The sequence below is a fragment of the Misgurnus anguillicaudatus genome, unplaced genomic scaffold, assembly GCF_027580225.2.
Source record: "Misgurnus anguillicaudatus unplaced genomic scaffold, ASM2758022v2 HiC_scaffold_33, whole genome shotgun sequence".
NCBI lineage: Eukaryota > Metazoa > Chordata > Actinopteri > Cypriniformes > Cobitidae > Misgurnus > Misgurnus anguillicaudatus.
In genome coordinates, this window is record NW_027395283.1 from 2,976,414 (window position 1) to 3,002,077 (window position 25,664).

Below are 25,664 nucleotides of genomic sequence, written 5' to 3' on the forward strand. Positions count from 1 at the left end.
GTGTTTAACTTACATGTCCGAATTTCGGTATGCTCATGTATTATTACAAGCCCTACAAAAAAGTATCTTGGAGCAACGCCCTACACCAAACAGGAAGTCAGCTATTTTGAATTATTTCTCAGATTTTGGCTCAGTTTTTCTCATTTCCAGCAGTCATACTTTAACTAACTCCTCCTACAGTTTTCGTCGGATCATCATCATATTTGGCGAGTCTCATCTTAAGGCCTTTGTGATGCTAAATTGCGAAGGATTTGATTCTATATTAAAATTTGTGTCTGTTTCGGCCAGCCAAAGTTAGATGTTTCGCTATGAAACAGGTTGCTGGAACTCAGGCATACAGTGTCCGATCTTTCCCTAACTTTACATGATTAATAAGAGTCCTGGACTGAACACATCTACATGTCAATAGTCACTTATGGTTATAGCGCCACCAGCTGGCAACAGGAAGTGACATGTTTACAATGATTATGCAATGTCTGATCTGTCCCAAACTTACCATGATTAATAAGAGTCCTGGACTGAACGCATCTACATGTCAATAGTCACTTATGGTTATAGCGCCACCAGCTGGCAACAGGAAGTGACATGTTTACACTGATTATGCAATGTCCGATCTTTCCCTAACTTCACATGATTAATAAGAGTCCTGGACTGAACACATCTACATGTCAATAGTCACTTATGGTTATAGCACCACCAGCTGGCAACAGGAAGTGACATGTTTACAATGATTATGCAATGTCTGATCTGTCCCAAACTTCACATGATTAATAAGAGTCCTGGACTGAACCCATCTACATGTCAATAGTCACTTATGGTTATAGCGCCATCAGCTGGCAACAGGAAGTGACATGTTTACAATGATTATGCAATGTCTGATCTTTCCCTAACTTCACATGATTAATATAGTCCTGGACTGAACACATCTACATGTCAATAGTCACCAGTGTTGGGCAAGTTACTAAAAATTAGTAATTAGTTACAGTTACTAGTTACTTCTTTTAAAGTAACTGAATTACTGTACCAGTTACTGTATATCAAAAGTAATTAGTTACTTAGAAAAGTAACGTTTAAGTTACTTTTATGTCTGCTTTTTAAATGTAAATATGAACAGTACTGAACAGTCAAACAATAAAATGATATGGATGGGCTATTTTACACGTAAGACTCTAATATATCACATACTGTAGGAGCCTACTTTGCTTTAGATTCAACCTTTGAATATTTTTGTTAGAAATTATCTTAATATGTAAACTTAGTTTATTTATGTATATCATTTAGACCATTTAGACAAATATTCTGCATGTTTACAAAAATATATAATGTATTAAAATTGTGTAGTGTCTCTTTAAAAACTTGGAGACAATTGTGTCAACATGTCATATTTTCTAAAATAAATTATAATTTTTCTGATTTCATATTTATTAAGTTAGAAACGTCTCCGCTGTGTCCTGCTGACAGGCGCGATGCGCGTGCAGCAGATGAGGCAAATTATGGGTCCTCCGAAGGTTAGACCGTCTCATTTCAGTTCTCTTCGCAAACTTCTGAGCGCCTTGAAAGGCCGAGTGTTCACCTTTTATCGCATGCTTAGTAGGGTGCAGCCCTTGCATTGGAACACAGGGACTGCGCTCTTCGGTCATATATTGTTTGTTTTCTGTTGGATTTAAATGATACACAGGATTAAAGGAAGATATTTAATCAGAAAACGGAGTAGGCTACGTGGATTGTTTTGTCGGACGGACACAGAGCGAGTGGATTGTTTTGTCAGACGGACACAGAGCGAGTGGATTGTTTTGTCAGACGGACACAGAGCGAGTGGATTGTTTTGTCAGACGGACACAGAGCGAGTGGATTGTTTGTTCGGATACGGAGAGACTGAAACTTAAACTAAAAGCGAGCTCACACATACTATGGAGTTTTAACACGGGTGTACAGCGCAGTGTGAATATTTTAGTGGAAACAACAATCGCGGATCGTTCTCTTTCATGAAGCCGATGTAAACATCTAAGAATATATGAACATTTCTTAGATTTATTACCTTTGTGGACTACAAATGCAAGTTGATATCATACTGGGATTGCTTGGTGAAGATAATTTACAAACATGAGAACGGATGGATTATGACTTGCGCACAATTTTTAAACAAAGGTAGGCTATGTTGTCCCGTTTAGATTTTTCATGTTCATTCTATATGCACTGTCAGCTATGATGAAGTGTAATTAATCATTGCGCCGCCAACTACGGTCCTGCGACGTCAGATATGTCTTGTCTATTTTTTACAAAATAGAGTAACGCGAGTAACGAACTCATTTAAATTTCAGTAATTGTAATTGCGTTACTTAATTTAAAAAAATACTTCGTTACATGCTCGTTACTGCTAAAAGTGGAGTTACAGTTACAGTTACTTTGTAACGCGTTACTCCCATCACTGATAGTCACTTATGATGCCAATAGTCAGTTATGGTCATAGCGCCAGCAGCTGGTAACAGGAAGTAACATGTTTACAATGATAATGCAATGTCGGATTTGTCCCAAACTTCACATGATTGATAAGAGTCCTGGACTGAACACATCTACGTGCCAATATTTACATGTAGTCACTCATACTCACACACACTCGCTCACTCTCTCTCTCTCTCTCTCTCTCTCATGCTATCTTACACGATGCTACCTCGCTGTCATTTGTAATTAGCAACAGGAAATGTGGCATATTATACTACACTTTTAAATAGTTCACCTATGTTTACATGCTTAAATGCCTATTTACTACTGTTCCCTTTAATTCTTATGCCACGGCGTGGCGGTGTCATGTGTGCGAGGGCCCTTCCATCACTGATTGCAGTTTTAATTTTAATTAGTTCTTTTATATCTCCGTTTTTAATTTGAACTTAAAACCACCCATCTGGAAGGGTAACATTTTACTATACTATAGAATGATTTTGTAATGATACGTAAGGAGTGGAAACAACTGCAGGGGAAAATTCAACAATGTTTATTAAATATAAACAGAGAGAGAGTATTAAGAGTCAATGCGGAAGACACAGTCCGGTGTTCATGTTGCTGACAATGGTGGCGAAGACTACGGTGGAAGTTGGTGTTTGAGTGCGACGTTGGTGGAGTGGTGAGCAGTGGTGAAATCCAGGCTGAACACGGGAACATCCACACGAAAACGACGACAATACACATCCAACTGAGAACTGTAATCCAAACGACACGAGACAACCAAACAACACGGGACCGAACACAATGAAAGAATCTGGCAGGGAACAGAAAGTCATGTGAGTATATATGGAGGAGATGTAATGATGAACAGCTGGAGCGAGACAATTAACACACAGGTGAACTGAATCACTCTAACGAGCACATGGCAGAGGTAAGTGACAAACAAACACACACACACGACACGGAGGAAACAGTGGATTTCCTACCGTGACAGTACCCCCTCCCCTAGGAATGCCCCTTGACATTCCCAGCCTGCTTTACCTTTCGATTGTAATCATCAATAAGGCGATGATCCAGTATGTCTCGAGCAGGAACCCATCTTCTCTCCTCCAGACCGTAACCTTCCCAATCCACCAAGTACTGTAGATAATGTGTTATAATACCGCATCTTTTCAGATGAGGCTTGTGCTGTGTAGACGGACACAAATGTGTACAATTTCAAACTAAGTTCAAATAATTAAATATCAAAGTGATGAAAAACTTATTTGAGATGAAAAAGTGATGAAAATACTTATTTTATATAAACATCTGGGGGAGAATAGAATTTTCTTCTCTTATTTCATATTATCACAAAAACGAATGGCACTTTAATCTATAAATAGTCCTGTACCAGTGGTAAATGACAAATATTAACCATAAATTATGTCTATATTACTTGCAATAAGGCTAAAGTAATCATCTGTAAACAGTTATACATAAATTTGTATGACTGCATTGGTTTAAGATACGAATAATACAGTGGGTCCACTAGACCCACAAACATTGTCTAAGTAACAGAAATATGAACACCACACGAGGGATACAAGAGACCTGTGGAAATAAATCAGTTACATTAAGCCATTATTCTGTTAATTCATTTTCAACTATACTCTTAGCTACTTCTTGTTTACCTTCCTGTGATGTTATATCAATTTCTTGTCCTATATAATATTTTGCCACTTTTTTAAAGTTGAATATCTTTATCATGATCATACCATAGTACCATAACAAATCCAACCTTGATAACTTTAGAAATCTGTTCTTCAATACATTTTCCCATTTATTTGTTGTTTGAAATTTGCAATTGCTGAAAGTAGCTGAACACAAGAGTCATCACTGTTATTCACTTTGCATTTCAAAACAGTGTGGTCATTCCAGGGTCTCCTTCTGGATTTCCCTCAGTCTCTTTTTTATTGTCTCTGAACATAACTGGATTCTCTGTGTCTCCCAGTTTTCTCTCTGTGCTTTTAGAGTCCAAGCAGTGGCTGCCACACTGCTAGATGATATGTTCAAAAATAGTCCCTCCTCATGTAACGTTAGGCCACAGGTCAAAGGTTTGGAGGATTTCTTTCATTTCTCCATTGCCACAACTTAGTCCTTTTCCCAGTCCCATGAATGCCTGAGGGTAAGTGATCAGCCTCCCAAGGTCCTTAATAGCTTTATTAAACTAAGAAATTGTAAGGCCAATGGCCTAAGCCAACCTTTTTTTTCCCCATATTCACATTTCTCCATCAGATGACACCTCCTCTTTACTCTCCCTAGCAACTCTTTTCTTATTTTACTTCATTAATTCTTTCTAATGTTTTTCTTATTTTTATTTATTATTTTTTTATTTATATCTTCCTACCTCATCTTCTTTTCACCTCTTTGTGTAAACAATGCCTCTTGGCTTTTTACTCTACACTCTTTACACTTATACTCTTTCTGATAATAATTTAAATTTCTTTCATTTAGTATATTTCCTCATTTGTAAGATTTACTCCCAAACCTGTTTAATTTTCCTATATCTACTGATCCTTTCATTTACATTTTACCTTTAATTTCCACAGTACCCTTGAGTACTGGAAATCAACCTTCTACAGTATGCATGATAAATAGGGATGCACCGAATCCAGATTTTTTAGGTTCGGCCGAATCCCGAATCCACCGTTTAAGATTCGGCCGAATCCGAAACCGAATACCGAATCCTACTCGCATCCTTATTCCAACACAGTAAAACACATTAATGAAGTAAAAAACGTCCACAGCAGTGTATTTTTCATTTTATTTAATTTTAACTGTACATTATGCCAGGATGACAAGTTGGAAAAACTATTTTGACAATTACCATAAGCCTATGCATAATGAAAGCGATGCGTTGCGACACGCTCGGTTTTCCAATAAGCAAGCAGCTCCGCGCTGAAAACTATATTTAACTTTGAGTGAGAAGCTCCGCTCGTCAATGTCACAGTCTTCACACGGCCGTCCAATTACAGTGGAGGAGGGGCAGGACATTACCACAGCAACCAACCGGCTCACAGCTGAAGCATCACAGCTACCAAGCGCTCGGCTGAAAAACAGCTGGCATTTGGGGTCCTCAAGGCGTTTTCAGCGGTGTTTAAAAGTTTTGGTGTGTCCAGCCCCTAAGGCTCACCGAAAGAAAAAGCTCATCTCCACATCAGCACCCGATGTGTGTAATCAACGGCCGCGTGACGTCGACCAGCGTAGCGCAAGCCTAGGGTTCGGTTCGGTGGAAAAAAAAATCTAGGATTCGGCCGAACCCGAACCCCGCCAAAAAGCCCAGTATTCGGCCGAATCCGAAACCGAATCCTGGATTCGGTGCATCCCTAATGATAAATATAGATTAACATTTAACACACTTTCTTTTTGTTCCATTATCAACTTCCTTTAACATTTTTCTATTCTATATATGTTCCCCTTTATTCATGAATAATGCCAATGCTTTTTTTCTTCAAATCCATCCTTCTTTTCTTTCTTTTGATTTAATAAAGATTTATTTACAATATCCATTTCTTTACACAATTTTTTAACTTTTTAACATTAGAAAATTAACAAATAAAAACACTGTTATTCCAGTTAACTTTCAAGCTATGTAAACGTCAAGCTTACAATTTTTTCTCCAATATTACTTGTTCTACACTGCAAAACTTTTTAAAACAGTTCCTTACTTCATTAATATTTCTCTTTCAATTTAATTTGGTCTATTAGTCAAGTAATACAATTTTTTCCCTTTACAATAGTATTAAACACAAATATTTTTTCATTGGATTAAGATATATATAATATATAGATGTAAAAACCTCCTTTCAACTTATATATACCATTTACCTATAATTTTACCTATAATCTCTTATTACTTTATTATATAAATAATATATTATTATTATTATTATTTTACTTATATTAACCGTTATTTCACTTTACTGCTAGCTCTTTCATCCACAGCACTCAGTCAGGCCTGCACTCACTCTATTTATAACATACACCCAGTCATTCACACTTTAAACATGACACCACTTGTTTTTCACTGTTGAGGATCCTTTCCACTTTTACTCACAAGTCAAACTTTTTATCATGCATTAGGGCGGTATCCACAGAATAATATTTTATCCGTTCAGACTTCTATTATATAAACATATATAAAGAGTTGTTTTCATAAAAATTTATTCTTCCCGTGCAGACCCCTGTCCACTTTTTAACACTTTTGTTCCCTTTCAGTCGGTCACTACGACGTCACGTCGTGACCGACGAATTGGGAACTCGCTTAGAGAGACCAATCTGCTTCGTACTCTACTAAAACGCCAATGAACTTAGCATTGAGATATTTGCATAATGCTGGCGCCGCCCTGCCAGGTGCGCATATAAGCCGCAGGTGCAAATGTGGAAATTAGCTTTTTCGCTTTGAAAGCCGGCATTATCTGCTACTGAGAAGCTACTCTCTGCTCTTCTGGGAACGGTTGCTGAAGTTGATTGACAAGCAGTACTGACACAGCGGACGCTTGCAGTATTCCACTGTTCTGCATATTTTTTGTTTTGAGTTTAGTGTGTGCGTTGCCTCTCCCTGTGCGCATCATCAGCTGAGCACCTAAAGAGTGATTTCCTTAAAGAGTGATACGTGAGAGCTCTGTGTCTTTTTAAAGACAGCAACTCTCGCGTATATTCGGAGATCAGCGTCCTTTTCAGGATAGTTTTTCCTCCGTGCGATCTTGGATGCGAGAAGTACGCTGAATAGGACGGAGGATGCGTCCTTCACCTACCGGCCTTCTTATCCTCAGCCGGTTGAGGCTCCGGTGGAGACTGCAGAGTCGTGTTCTGCGATTTCTGCCGAATCCATTGGACCTCCTTCTGGTCCCATCACTCTTCAGGAGACGGTGATTTGCTCCTTCCCCCGGTAGAGGGTCGGGTGGAAAATCCTTGGTCTGCATCTGTTCCACCGGCTGTCCAGCCGGTACCCACTTAAACACACATAAGAGTGCATTCCTCTCCAGGTCTCCGGAGGATCGAGAGAGCCGTGAGCGGGCACACACCAGCTCACCCTACCTCTCCTCTATCGCCAGCGGGTGTTTTCCGGAGTCTGCGCTCTCCGCGCAGGAGACCAGACGACCTCAGCGGGCTCAGGTCAGTGTCACACACACACATACTGTAGATGTTTATGCTGTCACAGCAGACGCACCGGCAGTCCTACCTGTCTCGCTGCCCCACCGCGGGTACTTCGGTAGTGTCGTTTATTCTCCTCATACGGTCCCTGGATGCTTCGCTTCAGTTCCCAGCCCGTGTCGTTGAGTTTTACGCACTGTCCGCCTCGGTTAGGAAATACAATTACCGGCACTCCCCCAATTTCTCGGGCATTCGTTTCACTATAGTGAAAGCGTCCGATGCACATGTACTGTGTGCAAAAGTCGATATCCTGCTGGCGAAGGATGTATCGAGCCGGTCCCTCTTACCGAGATGATGATAGGGTTTTTCCAGCCTTTATCTCATAGTACCCAAAATACGCGGCGGGTTACGACCGATTTATTTACGCACCGGCTCTACAAATGTGATCCTTTAGGATGATACGCCGAGGCTCGTATTTCTATATTCAGATCGGTTGCAGCCTTAGACCTGTAGACGTGTACTTCATGTGTCCATCTCCCCTCGCTTTAGACCGTTTTTCACTCTGCGGGTGGGTATATTAATACTAAGTACACCATTCGAGCTGTCTCTCTCCCCCTGTGTCTCCATGAAAGTGCTAGTCACGGCATTAAAATCTCAGAGAGAGAGAGAGCGTTGTTCGCATTCTGCTTATATTTACGTCAACTTATAATAGCTCGTTCTTGGCAGACGTGCGCGAACACAGAGATTTAATGCTCCAGCATCTCGCTCGTTTAAGTCATCAGGTCAACTGGGAAAAGAGCAACTTTGCCCCGTGCAGAGGATCCTTTTCTCAGTATGGAAATAGACTTGATCGATTTATTGGCGTGTTTTACAAGAGCGCGCAACCAGTCAGTTCTGACTTGCCTCGGTTTAATTCGAGGGAAGTCCGCGGTCCCTCTGAAACAATTTCAGAAGCTCCTGGACATATGGATTCAGCTGCGGCTGTGACACTGCTCGAGCTGCTTCATATGAGACCGCTTCAGCATTGGTTTTACGATCGAGTCTCGAGGAGAGCGTGGCGCAACGGCATACACTGTGTAACCATTACACCTGCGTGTCATTTCAATTTTACCCTGTGGCAGACCCAGCATTTTTTGATAGCAAGATATGCCCCTGAGTCGGGTCTCCTGGCATTCTGTAGCACATACGATGCTCCCAGCACGGGATGAGCAGCCACGTATGACAGGCTTGCAGTCTCAGGGGTGTGCATAGCACCCCAACTGCCGCGAGCGGTGCGCTGTATATCTGGGACTTGTACGCTCCGCTATGGAGATGCGAGGGAAGGATGTATTAGCCGACGCCGACAACATTGCGACTGTTGCGTTTTTTACCGTTAAGGCGGTTTTTGCGCTCTCGTCACCTGTCGCATCTCGCTCGTCATCTCCTCCTTTGGAGTCAGAAGCATCTGAGGTCCCTTCGTGCCATTCACATTCCGGGTTCGCTCAATACAGCGGCAGACGCGCTTTCCCGAGCTGCATGCCCAGGCGAATGGCGACTCCACCCCCAGACGGTCCAGCTAATTTGGAAGAAGTTCGGTCGTGCACAGATAGATCTATTTGCGTCATCGGACGATACCCACTGTCGCCTGTTTTATTCACTAACCGAGGGCAGCCTCAGCGTGGATGCGCTGACACACAGCTGGCCGCGGGGGATGCGCAAATACGCGTTTCCACCGGTGAGTTTAATCGCACAGACACTGTGCAAAGTCAGGCAGGACGAGGAGAGCCTTCTACTGGTCGCACCTTACTGGACGACCAGGAATTGGTTTCCAGAACTGATGCTCCTCGCGACAGCCCCTCCCTGGCGGATTCCCCTGAGGAAGGACCTTCTTTCTCAAGGAGGGGGCACATTATGGCACCCGCGCCCCGACCTGTGGGATCTCCACGTATGGTCGTTGAGCGCACACAGGTGTAACCCTGTCAATTTTGCCCAACCAACACTAAAACTTGAGTAAAGTGCAATACCTAGTCCGCCACTAGATGGCAGTGCACAATGAAATGTTCTTCTGCTGATTCTGGCATTTGTTTTGCCTTGGGGAAAGCCTGAAAAAACGTGAGCCAGAGCAGAAGTAAATATTAAGATTTAAATTGATTTAGAGAGTGAAATATATCCTTGAGGTTGAACCACATTGGAAATTAGACAACACCTGTTGTAAACAAAGTTATATCGGTGAGTGAAAACTATCTTTTTGTGTTGATTAGCCTGAAGCTAAAATGGTGAAGTGACTAAAAAGTTACATTTCAATGTTACAGTGGATAAAAAACCAGTCTGGCTATCTACAATAGCAGTGGATGTTACCTTACAGGTACATTTTGTTGTATATTTCTAATCTTGGTACAATGAAAAATGCATTTTGGAAGGAAATCATTTTGTTTGGACCCAGACAGCAGACGACTCTGGGCCGGATCCGCACTGGATCAGCGCCAGAGCTGTTGACTTCGGCACAGATCCGGAGCGGATCCGGCCCAGAGTCGTCTGCTGTCTGGGGAGGCAATTTTGAGTTACTATCCAATATTGTACTTTTGTTTGTCCAATTCCATTTTATTGATTTTCATTTTAAGATGTATTATCGAGAATATGGACTTTTAAGTGATGAATGGATGAAAAAAGACATTTAGTTGAACATTAGTTAATGTCTGCACATTTTTTTTGTGTAGACTGTTTTTTTTAGGCTTCTTCTCGTCCTGGATCCTTTGTGTCCTTTCCACTGAAGCTGGATTCTTCTCTGTTCGCCCTGGTGTTCGTTTTCCGGGTCCACTGCTTCAATAACAGCGCTGCAACGGTTCCATTGGGTGGTTTGATATGGACGCTAAGTATTGAAGGGGTAGTTGGATAGTTAAATTATTTGAGTGCACTCAAGGGTAATTCATTTTTTTAAAAATATTTCCCCTTTGTTTTTGTTTTATGAGATCTCAAAAGTTGTGGCCAATTTGTAACATCAGTGTTACTAATTTTGTGTGAACTGAACTAATTATTGAATTTTAAGTAAGAAAATAAGAAAAATAATTAGAACAAGAACTACATTTAAACTTTAATCTATCGTCCTGTGCTTTTTTTGGAGTGAAATTTGTGAGTCTTTTGGCCATATGATCAGCACATAACCAATCTCCTCATCGAATCCAGATTTAAGATAACTCCTACATTAGGTTATTTTAGCCTGCCATAAGCAGAACTACCACTGTAGGGTTACACAAGGTTTAGGTGATTTATCGCAAGACGGGCTTACGCGCTTAAATGGAACCTTTTCGTCGATTGGTGTTCTTCGCAACGCGAGGACCCCCGAGAATGCCCCATTAATATCGTGCTTTTATACCTTCAACACCGGTTAGATGGTAGGCTGTCACCCTCCACCATTAAAGTTGATATCGCTGCTATTTCTGCTCATCACTCACTTATTAACGGCAGATCAGTTGGCCAGCATGATTTGGTTATTAGATTTTAAGAGGCGCTCGCAGGCTAAACCCCTCGCGTCCTCCCTCTATTCCTCCCTGAGACCTGTCCATGGTGCTGAAGCCCTACAGATCCCGCGTTCGAGCCTTTGCAGTCTGCGAGTCTGAAGTTTTTGTCAATGAAAACTCTGACCCTGCTAGCATTGGCCTCCGTGAAGAGAGTAAGGGATTTATATGCATTCTCTTTTGACGATTCGTGCCTTCAGTTTGGTCCTGCTGTCTCACTGAGAACCAGACCAGGCTACGTGCCCAAAGTTCCCACCACTCCCTTCAGAGATCAGGTGGTGAGCTTGCAAGCGTTGCCCCGGAGGAGGCAGACCCAACCATGGATTTATTATGCCCCGTACGAGCGTTACGCATCTACGTGGATTGCACACAAAGCCTCAGGACTTCAGATCAGCTCTTTGTTTGTTACGGTGGTCAGCAGAGAGGGAAAGCTGTCACTAAGCAGAGGATGTCTCATTGGATAGTTGATACTATCGCCCTTGCTTATAATCTGCAGGGCACTCCTTGTCAATTTAATTTGAGAGCTCACTTTACTAGAAGTGTTGCCTCATTTTGGGCACTCGCTCGTGGTTCCTCGCTAACAGACATCTGCAAAGCTGCTGGTTGGGCGACACCTAATACGTTCATTAGATTTTAGTGTTCGTGTCGAGCCTTTCTCCTCTCGTGTCCTTTCCTCGCTAGGGGAAGCACAGAGAACAGGCTCGCAGGTCGGCTTGCAGCCTCCGACTGGTGCTCCAAACTGAGCTCAGTATGGAAGGCCATCGGGGCAAAAATGCGTAATAATTTGTTTTGCCTTCCTCCGCTGCCTTGGCAGCCTGATGTTGCGGAGCATCCGCTGCCAGCCTCTCACTAGCTGCATCCTCGCGAACCTGTGTTTGGCTCGGGCATCCACATTGCGTCCCACCGAGTTCCTTTGTGAGTATTTTTCCGTGGGGTTAATCCTACTAGCCCATGTTTCCCTCAGCAGAGCACTGCTTTGCTTACACAGCCACGGCTGTCATTTATACCTCAACTACGGTTGACTTTCGCCCACCAATAGCCCTTAACGGGGCGGTGGCTTCCGCAGCGTCCCTATACCGCTCAGATAGGGCGCTTCCCAGTCGCTGGCAATACTGTGGGGATAAAGGAACATCTAGTGCCCGGCCTTCTGCCTTAAAACCTAATTCTCCTTATCCTTAAGTGGAACCGGAGGGCTTTACGCAGACACTGGAAGAGGTCAGCCCTCAGTGGCGTTTTGGTAGGGATTCCCAATTCATCGGTCACGACGTGACGTCGTAGTGACCGACTGAAAGGGAACGTCTTGGTTACGTATGTAACCCACGTTCCCTGAAGGAAGGGAACGGAGACGTCACGTCCCGTCGCCACAGGGCTGCTCCCTGCTGTTTATCGGCCGGTCACACTTTCCGGCTTTCTCAGCGAAACAAAGGTAATTTGCACATTTGCACCTGCGGCTTATATGCACACCTGGCGGGGCGGCCCCAGCATTATGCAAATATCTCAATGCCAAGTTCATTGGCGTTTTAGTAGAGTACGAAGCAGATTGGTCTCTCTAAGCGAGTTCCCAATTCGTCTGTCACGACGTGACGTCTCCGTTCCCTTCCTTCAGGGAATGTGGGTTAACAAAGTAAAACCTTAATGGCTTGCAAAACCAAATTACTTTTCCTTTATGCTATCATTCTTTTACAGTATATTCACTTATTCCATAAGCATTTTTAATAGTCTGTTCCAGTCTACCTGTATCCGTCAAGGCCCTCTTACAGAATAAACACAGATTATTTAATTTTATCTTATTTTTTCATACACTGTAAATAAAATTCAGTATTGATGTCAAATCAACATATGCTTAATTACTTAACCTAACAAAGTGAAACATGAATTGGCTTCCAAAACCAAGTTACTTTCTCTTAATACAATTATTTATTTACAGTGAATCAGCTTATTACATCTAATCAATAGCCCTCTTGCAATAAGCATTTTTTTATAATCTGTTACAGTCTATTTTATTCGTCAAAGGCCCTTCGTCAAAGGCCTTTTATATTTTTTATATAAACACAGATTATATATTTCATTGCCCCTCAGCAATTTAACTTCTTTATTGCCCCTTAGCAATTTTACAATCTGTTCCAGGTTAATGCCAAAACAAGGCTTACTTAGCAAAACCACAGATTACACCCGAGCTCAGGCTGTTTAATCCCTTCATCATAAAAGTATCACACCATGCATCAAAATCCTTGGAAATGGAACCCTTTTTACCTTGTATTAATCTTAGTTCTTACATTGGAAGAGCATTGTGAAAGTCTTTCCACCATGAGCCAACCCAGATGAGCAACACATTTGTACACCAGTAAATAAGCACCTCCATGCTCTTTTCCAATCCCATCCTCGTCGCCAAATGTTGTGGATTTTTTTAGTGATTATGAAAAATAATTTTCAACAGAGGGTTCCATTGCCAAAAGATGACTTTATTGGATACAACAATAAGGCCGAGTTGGTGGCCAAGCAACTAAAGAGTCTTTTTCAGAATTCAATCTAATATACAGTTCTCTAAAAGTTGAAACTCCTCCCATGTAGTTGTTTTAGCATGTTTTTATGTTTGACAGGTGTTGTGACTTTATTCCTTTCAAATGTCAGCCTATGCATTTTTAGCTCTGCTCTCAGTTACTCATATTTTAAACCCTGCATACACTGCAGTCTTTATGACTGCTAGTCTTCAGCTTACACGCTTGAGACATACATAATTGCAAAACACATTTGAATCTGAATACCATGTTCACCAAAGATATAGTTCTGAATTAAGGTCTGAATTAAAAAATCTTCTTCATTCTTACCGCTAGGGGTCAGTATCTCCTTTAAGGGTTGTTTCTTCTATTATATATTGAGTGTGCTCCTGATGATGTGTTGTTAAAAAGTTTGTTACATGCAGTGTGAGAAAATGTTCAGAGGCTTTGACATGCTATTCTCATCTCAGACCCCTTATATATTCGGGAAGCTTTGATATGCCATAATCTGTAAGTAATTACTGATCAATTTTGTTTTTCTAAATGTTCTGTTACTTATGAGGTTATTTTAACTCTTACAAGCAGAAAGTTATGTGTGACCTAATTCAACCTAATGTAGCGAGCTTCTGTTTAGTATGTTACAAATTATATAAACTGAGTAATTTAAAGATGTAATCTTGTGATTCTTATATCTTGAATTTTGATCTATTCCAGCATTTAAATTCATAGCAATGTGTCTTGTTTTGTTAAATAATGTATTTTTAATACAATTTGTTTGTAATGTTCACAGTTTTACAACCAAGAAAAAGAGAGGTCTACAGTAAAGACACAAAAGAAGGAAAAAACTGTGTCTGGTCATTATTGGAACCACCTTCTCTTACTAATGTTTAGCTCGCTGCATAGGCTGAGTAGCCACACACTTAACCGAGGGCAGAAGAACTATCCTTTAATGGAATGCTCCGAGTTTGATTTCTAATGGTCAAGAATTTAAGAAATATATCTAAGAGCTTGAAGTAAGGCCAAATGTAATATGTGTACAGGAATCCTGGCTGGTCCCTTGTCTGGACTTTGTGATAAAGGGGTATAGTTCAGTTAGAAGGTATAGAATTACTGGTAGGGGTGGAGGAGTCATTACCTTCATTCAGAATGGGCTCCAGTTCAGAGAGGTGAGGAAAGGAGTTGACTTGGAATTTATTATTGTTGAGGTATGGTCAGATGAAGGAAAATTTTAATCAATAATTTTCACAATCCATGTAGGCAATTAGAAATGAAACAACTAGAAGAAATTTGGAAGGATCTGTCTGGGAAAATAATTTGGTGTGGGGATTTTAATGCGCATAACAATGTGGGGAGATAGGGATGATGGTATTGGTATTATTTTAGAAGAGTTCATGGGTGAAGAAGGCTTAGAATGTCTTAATGATGGAGCTGCTACCAGAATAAATATTTCCAAAGGAATGGAATCAGCAATAGACTTGAACATAGTATCTAGGAATGATAAATGTGAATGGGAAGTCCTAGATGAAAATATAATTGGGAGTGACCATTACCCCATTAGGATTCAGGTAGGGATGTATTTGAAAAATGACTGTGAGATAAGAGGAGGGAGGTGGATATTAGATAAAGCTGATTGGAAGAAGTTTACAGAACTAAGTGAAGAGTGGTTGTCATTTGTTGAAGAGAGCATTAAGAACAATTTATACTGGCCTAATGAGATCAGTATTTGAATATGGAAGTGTAGTTTATGGATCTGCATCTAAAACAGTACAAAAAAATTGGATGTTATGCATAACCAAGCCCTAAGGATTTGTAGTGGGGCAGTGAAAACTTATCCAATAGTAGCCTTACAGGTGGAGATGGGAGAGATGCCTTTGTACCTGAGAAGGGACCAGCTTGCCCTAGTATACTGGGCTAATAATAAGGGACATAGCAAGGACCATATTGCCCAGCCAGTCATTAGGAATTGCCAAGAGCGTCTGCATGAGGGAGGGAGAAGCTTTGGATGGACAATAAACCACAAGGTAGTGAACATGAGATTAAGTTCACTGAATATTAGTAATACAGTGGTGCTATCTGTAGTCCCCCCTTGGACATATGAAGAACTTAAAGTGGATTTAGAACTGCTTGAGGAAACCAGGAAGAGGAAACAGACAAATGGAGAGTTAACAGTTATATTGCAGAAAAGTAGTCAGAGTATGATTATATATACAGATGCGTCCAAAAGAACTGATAGTAGGGTGGGGGTGGCTCACGTAGTACCAGATTTGGATTTGGCTATAGCTAAAAGGCTAACAGACGGTTTGGCAGTTTATACAGGAGAACTAATAGCTATATGGTTAGCCTTGCTATGGGTAGAAAGCTGTGGGTGCAACAGTCAGTCAGTTATAGCATCTGATTCTAGCTCTGCTCTTTTAAGTATACAGTATTCCTATTCAGCATCCAGAAAATATATTTTATTAGAAATTTTACAATTGGCTAGTGGAATGAAAAAGGCAGGTTTTAAGTTTTCTTTCTTGTGGGTTCCAGCGCACAAGGGAGTGGAGGGGAATGAGTTGGCTGACAAATATGCCAAGAAAGCTGCATAAAATGACAATATGGAGGTGGAGATCAAACTAAGCAAAGCAGAGGTTATAAGTATAATTAAAGAAAGATCTTATGAGAAATGGCAGTATATTTGGGAGAATGATACTGCTTGGAGATATCTTTATTAACTTCAACCTAGTGTGAGAAAAAATGTAAGTATAAGCACTAACAGATCCAGACATGAGAAAGTGGTGTTGACTAGGCTTAGGCTTGGTCACACTAAATTAAATAATACCCTGTTTCTTATGAACAAACATGCAGATGGTAATTGTGAGCAGTGCATAGGGCGTAGTCTGGAAACAGTGGAACATGCACTGTTTCATTGTCCGAAGTAGAGAGGCAAAAATTTAAAACTCAGGTAGAGGCAAATGAAGTAGTCTTTGAATTAAAAAAACATTAGAAAACAGAGAAATACAGAAAAGATTTGTTTTTTTGTTTGTTTTCTTTTTTAAGCGATATGGGGCTTTTAAAAAGAATCTAGTGTGTAGCTAAATTGCAATTCCTGTTCCATACTCCAGTCCAGCGGTGGCGGTAATACACCTAGTAGTGTCAACCGCCAATAAAAAATTAGAAGAAGTAGAAGAAGGTTAGGTTAGGTGTATTGTGAACAGTCTCTGGTTTTCCATCCACAACACCCACAGTGAAGGGAGACACACTCATTATCAAAGCAAAATCAATATATCGCTCTAAGGACAAGGTTGAGGCATTATGTGGCATACGCTGACTTAAATCCTCATTCAGGCCATTACAAAATACGTCCTTGAGCGCCACATTATTAAATCCAACCTTATCACTTAATTCCAGGAAATCTTCAACATAATTCTCAATTGGGCGGTTGCCCTGGTGCAGTTTAAACAAAGCAAACTCTGGATTCATGGTAGGACGAAGTATTCTGTAACGTGGGCTGCTTGCACAAAGCAAGAGAGAGATGAATCCATATGCAAGGAGGTTTTATTGTGAAATCCCAGAAGGGCAGGCAAACAAATCCAATAAAGGGCAATCCAAAAGAGTAATCCACATATTCAGGCAAGAGGTCAAGGCAGGCAGCAAACAATCAAAATACAAAGTAACAGGCAACAGGTCAAAAACAGGAAACAGGATAATGCTTGGTAATACAGCAGACTTACATACATACAATACTTCACGGGGAGTGATCAGATAGGAAGTGGCTTTATACAAAACAAACAGAAAGTGAATACTGAAGTGTGACATGGAATGATTTCAAAATAAAAGATCAGAGACATGACTTCAAAATAAAAGATCAAACAACAGAATACAAACAGAACACAAGACAAAACCCTTACACTGATAAATCAAACTTGATAAATAAAAATATAAAACTAAACTTGCTTGGAAAAGCGAGCATTAAAGTTACAAACTTGACTTGAACTAACCTAACAAATGGGGCAAGGCTAAAGCGGTTTCAAAAAAGTTAAATTAAGTTTACGCAATCCAACTAATTTGATCCAGATTTCCCTAGTCAAGATAATTGCGCGTGCACGCTATTCTTAAGCAGCCCTAGAGGTCGAGCGTAGATCAAATCGATCAAAGTTAAAGAGAAAGCGGTAATTTGTGATAAAAATGTATGAAGAATTTACTACTGACTGAAAATTATAATACTGCTACAATAAACAAACCCATAAAATAGCTGGAAAGTCCTTATGGATTAAATCCTTTCATGCAGCAACTACATTAAAAACTATTGTCATATTTTAAAAGGATCACATAAAATGCCTAGAACAACGCCAGAAATGACAGCCTAGTGGTCAGTGCTCTCAACAGCGCATTCAGCGACCCGGATTCAATCCCCGTCAATGCTCATGTGGCTCCATTTTGCTTCTACTTTTTCTGTATTTTTTATATATACTGTACTTTTTAAATATAACACAGATCTTAACTTTTAAAAGACATTGGCCCTCATTTATCAAAAGTGCGTACACCAAATTTCCAGCGTACACCTTGCGTACACCCAAAACCACGGTGACTTTGAGATTTATCAATATGGACGTTGGCGTACGGCACGCTCAAATCCTACGCCAGCTCAGGAGGTGGTGTACGCACATTTTGAGTTAGTGCAGAAATGCGCAAACACTTCCTAACACCACAAAACGCACTGACAAACTAAAATATATTATATATTATGACCCACTGTAAAAAAAACATAGTAATTATAAACTTCAGTGTTTATTTTTATGCAACAATGTTCAATGTTTAATTTGTGAGACTTTACCAAAGCATTTGATTTGTATATGTATTCCTTCAGTTGAGAGCCTCTGCGCTTTAGCTGATGTTTCAGAGCGAGCATGTGAACGGAGCTTACTAGTTTATGGTCGCCGCGTCTGCAAGAGCGCGTTGGTGCGCGCGGCAAAAATGACGTCAACGCGGAGTGGGCAGTCGCGCACGCTGGGTGCGCGAGACCCCATTTCGCGTGGCGCTGTGCACGGCATTTTTTGTAACTTTCCGCGCGGCTCCGCATCCGAAAATGACCGAACTCGAGGCGATTCTGTCCGAGCAGGCAAGCCTGTGACGTATCTCTTTGATCAATCCAAGCAAAACAATGTATATATTTATCTGACACTCTGGAAGTAAAGTATGGAAACTTTGCAGTTTAAAACACGAATTATTTTACATGATTCAAAATGTTTGGCTTATATTTGTATTGAATGAACCACTGGATGAGGAATAAAATACAAACCTTAAGATGTCTGTACTGTTTGTTTAGTAAAAACGTTAATGAAATGATAATGTTTAATAAAGACATATTTAAAAGATTGTTGTTTTATTCATGTTCTCATATTTATATATATCAAACTCTAATGTTAAAAGCACTAGGGTTGTTCCAGCGGACGACTTCTTCTATCCTCTTCTTTGTGTTTGTTTTTGACTTTATTGCTCGCGTCGCCGCCTGGTGGTTAAAAAAAATAGTGCAACAGCGAGCGCGTTAACTAAAAACGCCTCGTCCGATTGGGGAGACGCGCGCGTGATCCGCGGAGGCTTGCGTTGCGGACCAAAGCGCGAGTATAACAAGCTTGGCCCGGGTATACTTTTTTCCGCGTCCGGCTGAGCTTTCCGAGTATAGTCCCCGCGGCTACACGCGGATGGCCGCGTTCGACACTATACGCAATTCAAATGATTTCTTATTCAAATTATTAGTCTAACAGGCTGTCAGGGCAGCACTGATTTGGCGACATTTACAGTACATTAAAACATTAGGATAGGTGAAGAAAAGTAACTGATCCACCATTGCAAACACAGTTTAGAACAAACAATAAGACAACAAAGAACAGGAATCAAACAAACATGTTCCGGGGCTTTCTGTTCTTGGAAGAAGTAAAAGTTAAAGAAGAAAAACGATAGTGTGTGTGCAAATGCTGTCTTTTTCCTTTGTATAATTGTTTATAGTGGAGTGCCCTGTCTAAATATGTTCACGCGCATGCGCTGTCGTACGCGGACTGTACGCGCACTGGCCCTCATTTATCATTCTTGCGTAGAAACGGGCGTATATGTTGGCGTAAGATTATGCTTACACTCCTCTCACCGCCTGATTTATGAAGCTGTGCGTACCGTTAATATTCAGGTGTACGCAATATCTGCCCTTCATAAATGCCGCGGCTGAAAACGATCGTCATTAGAATAACAAGCCCATATAAATTCAAGTCTCCGCCTCCCCCACGCCCTCATTTTATGCCATTGACACACGAAAGACGGCAAAGAAGAGAATCCGGGGAAGTGAAAAGAAACAAAATTGTTTTATTTGGGAGTTTAAAGAGTGGGATTAAAGACACATTAATAATTGGATGACAATTTGTAATATTCTTATTATTATTTTTATTATTAATTGATATTAAGAAGAATAAATATTTTTATTATTATTATTATTTACTGTTGCCTACATCTAAATTCTATGTCTGCTTAATGGTTCAGTTAATTTTTTTTAAATATTATTTTAAAATGATGTAGTAACTTTTGTAGTGTGTTGTTCTGTATTTACATACAGTTGTTTGTTAGCTGTATCTTAGATCCAGTTTGATACGGAGCTCCGGATATAATTCAAATTAACAATTTGTTTCCACGACATCCACATGTTTTACTAAGCTAATTCATAATTTGAAGTAATAATAATTGTAATAGTAATTACGAAATATTATAATAATTAACTCCAAGGAACAAACTGTTGAATATTGGGAACAAATTCTAAATTTATGGCCATACTTTAGACTAAATAAGAAAAATAATTGTCCATAATGTAGCATAAAAAATAATTTGTGGCCATCATTTTGTCCGCATGTCATCATGATCGGATTTACGGCTCCATTCAACACAAGCATTTTACCTTACCTCATCTGTATTTATTTATCATCGAATGGTACGTAACTAGCTTAACTTTTATTGCATTACCATGTTTTCGTAGCACATCCTTGTGCTTTCTTGCAATGTGCCGCTTCAGATTCCAGGAAGAATATTTGCTAACTCTTTACAGTCTCTCCGCAGCCCCTTTCAATTTTTTCTTCCTGCTCAATCTTAACTTTCATTTTTACTTTACATTTATGTATAAGGCTTGAATTCCATAACTTATTGCTAGACGTTTTTACAGATTCTCGAACTAACAAATTATCAAAGGGCGTTCTGGGTTCAACGAGCGGTGCTGAGGGAGCTGAATTTTCAGAAAGGCGCTTTGATGGTAATTACCGCTCCCGTAACCGAAAGTATACTGGACGTCCGCGTATGCGCGCCGTCCGCATGACGTCATTTTCGTCATCAAGAGGGTCCGCGGCCGGCCGGCTGCAAGCCCAAAATTTGAGACCGTGCGGACAGTGGCCCTCATTTATCATTCTTGCGTAGAAACGTGCGTATATGTTGGCGTAAGATTATGCTTACACTCCTCTCACCGCCTGATTTATGAAACTGTGCGTACCGTTGATATTCAGGTGTACGCAATATCTGCCCTTCATAAATGCCGCGGCCGAAAACGATCGTCATTAGAATAACAAGCCCATATAAATTCAAGTCTCCGCCTCCCCAACGCCCTCATTTTACGCCATTGACACACGAAAGACGGCAAAGAAGAAAATCCGGGGAAGTGAAAAGAAACAAAATTGTTTTATTTGGGAGTTTAAAGAGTGCAAAGACACATTAATAATTGAATGACAATTTGTAATATTCTTATTATTATTTTTATTATTAATTGATATTTAGAAGAATAATTATTTATTATTATTATTTACTGTTGCCTACATCTAAATTCTATGTCTGCTTAATGGTTCAGTTAATTTTTTTTTAAATAATATTTTAAAATGATGTAGTAACTTTTGTAGTGTGTTGTTCTGTATTTACATAAAGTTGTTTGTTAGCTGTATCTTAGATCCAGTTTGATACGGAGCTCCGGATATAATTCAAATTAACAATTTGTTTCCACGACATCCACATGTTTTAGCTAAGCTAATTCATAATTTGAAGTAATAATAATTGTAATAGTAATTACGAAATATTATAATAATTAATTCCAAGGAACAAACTGTTGAATATTGGGAACAAATTCTAAATTTATGGCCATACTTTAGACTAAATAAGAAAAAGAAGTGTCCATAATGTAGCATAAAAAATAATTTGTGGCCATAATTTTGTCCGCATGTCATCATGATCGGATTTACGGCTCCATTCAACACAAGCATTTTACCTTATCTCATCTGTATTTATTTATCATCGAATGGTACGTAACTAGCTTACCTTTTATTGCATTACCATGTTTTCGTAGCACATCCTTGTGCTTTCTTGCAATGTGCCGCTTCAGATTCCAGGAAGAATATTTGCTAACTCTTTACAGTCTCTCCGCAGTCCCTTTCAATTGTTTCTTCCTGCTCAATCTTAACTTTGATTTTTACCTTACATTTATGTATAAGGCTTGAATTCCATAACTTATTGCTAGACGTTTTTACAGATTCTCGAACTAGCAAATTATCAAAGGGCGTTCTGGGTTCTGGGTTCGGTTCTGGGCACCGCTCAACGCTCCGCTCCCACTAAGCTCCGTTCACATGCTCGCTCTGAAACATCAGGTAAAGCGCACATGCAGGCTCTCAACTGAAGGAATACATATGCATACAAATCAAATGCTTTGGTAAAGTCTCACAAATTAAACATTGTTGCATAAAAATAAACACTGAAGTTTATAATTACTATGTTTTTTTACAGTGGGTCATAATATATCATATATTTTAGTTTGTCAGTGCGTTTTGTGGTGTTAGGAAGTGTTTGCGCATTTCTGCACTAACTCAAAATGTGCGTACACCACCTCCTGAGCAGGCGTAGGATTTGAGCGTGCCGTACGCCAACGTCCATATTGATAAATCTCAAAGTCACCGTGGTTTTGGTTGTACGCAAGGTGTACGCTGGAAATTTGGTGTACGCACTTTTGATAAATGAGGGCCACTGAGAGAATGGTGGGTAGACAGCATCTGCATTTCTGAATTAACAGGAGTACAAGGAATGATTGTGTAAAATGATCTATGTTACACATATTCTTGACCAATCATTATTACATGACATGTTACTCAAAACATTTTTGTTATGTGTGCGTTATAGAGCCACAAGTCATCATGTTAAACCCTGGGAGTATGAGAGATATTAAACCACTGGTTTATTATCACACTGTTAAAAAAATTAGCTGTAGTTATGCAGCTGTTTGTCAGTAACTTATGTAGATTTAAACGTTTATTATTTACTGACAACAGTTTGTTCAAAGTTAAATCAACATTAAACATTAACAAGTCTTTGTTTTTTACAGAATAAAACTATAAAATAACAGCCTCATGCAAAGCATTTTGTGAACCAGAAATCCTCATTAACCTTTTTCTGTTGTTTCCTTCATATTTTGGTTCCCAGAATGCTTTGCATGAGGCTGTAATTTTATAGTTTTTTTCTGTAAATAAAAAGACTTGTTAATGTTTAATGTTCATTTAACTTTGAACAAACTGTTGCCAGTAAATAACACATTTAAATCTACAGTAAGTTACTTGCAAACAGCTGACAGTAATACTGTCATTTCATAATTTTTTAACAGTGTAGTGTTAGGTGTTGATAGATAAACAGAGTTTCATGAATGGTTTCAGGTTGAGGATCAGTTGAAGAGAGGCCTGAGGTATAAGCACATTATACTGTAAGTCTGAAGCCTACTTGTGTGGTGAACAATTATTGTCTGCAGGATACTAACAATCTTCTCTGGGACCGTAGGCAAAAAAAGAGCATACCATTACATAATTATATTCGGTTCCTTCAGACATGCAGACACCATAAATATTTTTTTACATTTCAAGAAAATGTAACAACTAGAGAAAGATACAAATACTGTAGGTCTTTAAAGTAATGTGCATTTTTATGAACACCAAGCATAAAAAATTCAATGACTGTACTTGACTTGTGTATGTTGTATATTTCAATTTAATCTCTTTTCTGTATGACAGACAATCTGAATATATATATATATATATATATATATATATATATATATATATATATATATATATTTCATCAATACATTGCAATTATATGAATTTAGATATATCTTAAATTTAGATAAATTTTACTGCTGTGGCAATATTTCTTATATTGGGGTAGTTAAGATTATAATTTATATTCAACATTTGATAGGCCTATAACATACCATATTATGCAACACGTTTCTATATTGTATTATTATTGTAACAGAATATATCTAATTTAACATATAAGTTGATTTTCTTTAGTTGTTAGATTAATACTGGTTAATAAAGTCAAATAAAATGTCAAAGAGTCAGCTGTAATATCATTGCATTTACATTTCAGTGTTAGTGAAAGTCTAGTTAAACAACAACTGAGGCTTAGCCTGACAGTTAGCCTGCCCCGGCCAGGCTAGTTTCCAAGCATAAGTTTCCATAGTAACCGGGGTTGAATTGTTTTATGAAACAAAATCCACCGGCAATAAGCCAGACTGGCTTATTTTGTAATAGAGTTTTATGAAATAGCCCTCAGTACGTCTTGAGTCCATTGTTTGAAAAAACAAAACAAGACTGCTTTAATATAACTGGGAGAGATGTACTTGCAAAAATCAGTTACTGCTGTAAGGGCCCAAATGAGATTCCGACCTCTTGAAGTACGAAGGTGGGGCTTGCCAGACTTAGGAGGCCATGCCCCACAAAATTGGCAAGTGTAGCCACCTAGCAGTGTTCCTAAACATTGATCTATTGATCTGCTCTATTGTAAAACCATGGCACCATATTGGCTGAAGATGACAGGGACTGGAAGGAAGCAATATTTAAAACATCAAACAGGGACAGAGATGACACATCTACAGAAGACAAGAAAGAAACAACAGAGACTATACTGTAGGACACCTGGAAAAACATCATTTCCGGAGTAAAAACAACAAATGGGTTCATAAAATATTATACAGGAAGCAAACAACTCAAAAGTGACAAATATTCACACCCTAAGTGGTAAATCATTAATCAAGTTGCAATAAAATTTTTTTTTTACACATGGTATATCATATTTTCTTCTTGAAGATCAGACAGACATCTTTACATCCTTATCTGATCATGCGTCCTGAATAAAAATGAAAGAGAAAGACAATCAGATATGAGATCATCATCAGTGTCAGATCAAGAGATAGAAAAACAAACTATTAGTGCTGTCAGTCAGTGATAGAAATGAAATCTTCAACATTTGTCAACAATCTGTTTATCACATACACATGAGCTACAACAATACAAAAACACATTTCATCTATTTCCTCTGAATATTTGATGTCAATGTAAGAGATGAATTACGATATACTCGTGCTTTTCCTCCCTGTTTTCAAGATGAATTTACAAACACCTTTAATGAGTTGTCTCTGTCCCACTCATTAGAGTCACTTTTACCTGACTTGGATGCTGAAGAACATCTTAGTCTTTTTAATACTGTGTGCTCTGAGGTTTAAATATCACTGCTCCTTTAAAAATGAAAAAGGCTAAACCTAAGAATGAACCATGGCTAAATGATACAATCCGCTCTTTAAGGCGAGCATGTAGAAGAGCAGAACGCAAATGGAAAAGCGATAAGCTACAAATATCCTATGAAATGCTGTCAAACTCTCTCAGTGTTTTTCAGAAAGCTATGTCATCTGCTAAATCAAAGTATTTTTCCAATCTAATTTTGAAAAATCATCACAGCTCAAAAGCCTTATTCCCTGTTTTAAACTCTGTTTTAAATCCACCTGTAAATGTGTTTGTCAATCCCTCAGTATCACTATGTGATGGCTTCTCAAGGTTTTTTTGTGAGAAGATCAATTTTCTAAGATCTCAGATACAACCATTTGCTGATGTATCACTTGAACTGTGCTGTTCGTCAGCTACATGGAGTGCTTTTGACCCAGTTTCTCTTCTATCACTCAGAGAAATTGTTGATCATCTAAAGCCCTCCTTCTGCTCTCTTGATGTTCTCTCTCCCCATATTTTGAAGCAAACCTTTGAATCTGTTGGAATGTGTTTGGTGTCCT

At 39.4% G+C, this 25,664-nt stretch overlaps 1 protein-coding gene across 4 annotated transcripts in view; it reads right to left on the reverse strand.

Moving 5' to 3' along the window:
• Positions 1–25,664, reverse strand: part of LOC141363262 (protein NLRC3-like) — a 235,062-nt gene that overhangs the window by 46,771 nt on the left and 162,627 nt on the right. For 3 of the 4 annotated variants that reach the window (XM_073865878.1, XM_073865880.1, XM_073865877.1), the window contains one exon: positions 23,682–24,730. The exons of the other annotated variant lie outside the window; for it this stretch is intronic. In XM_073865878.1, the coding sequence (XP_073721979.1) occupies positions 24,706–24,730 (25 nt within the window). In that variant the 3' untranslated portion in view covers positions 23,682–24,705. Of the gene's footprint in view, positions 1–23,681; positions 24,731–25,664 lie in introns of those variants that run through there. 4 annotated transcript variants of the gene reach the window in all.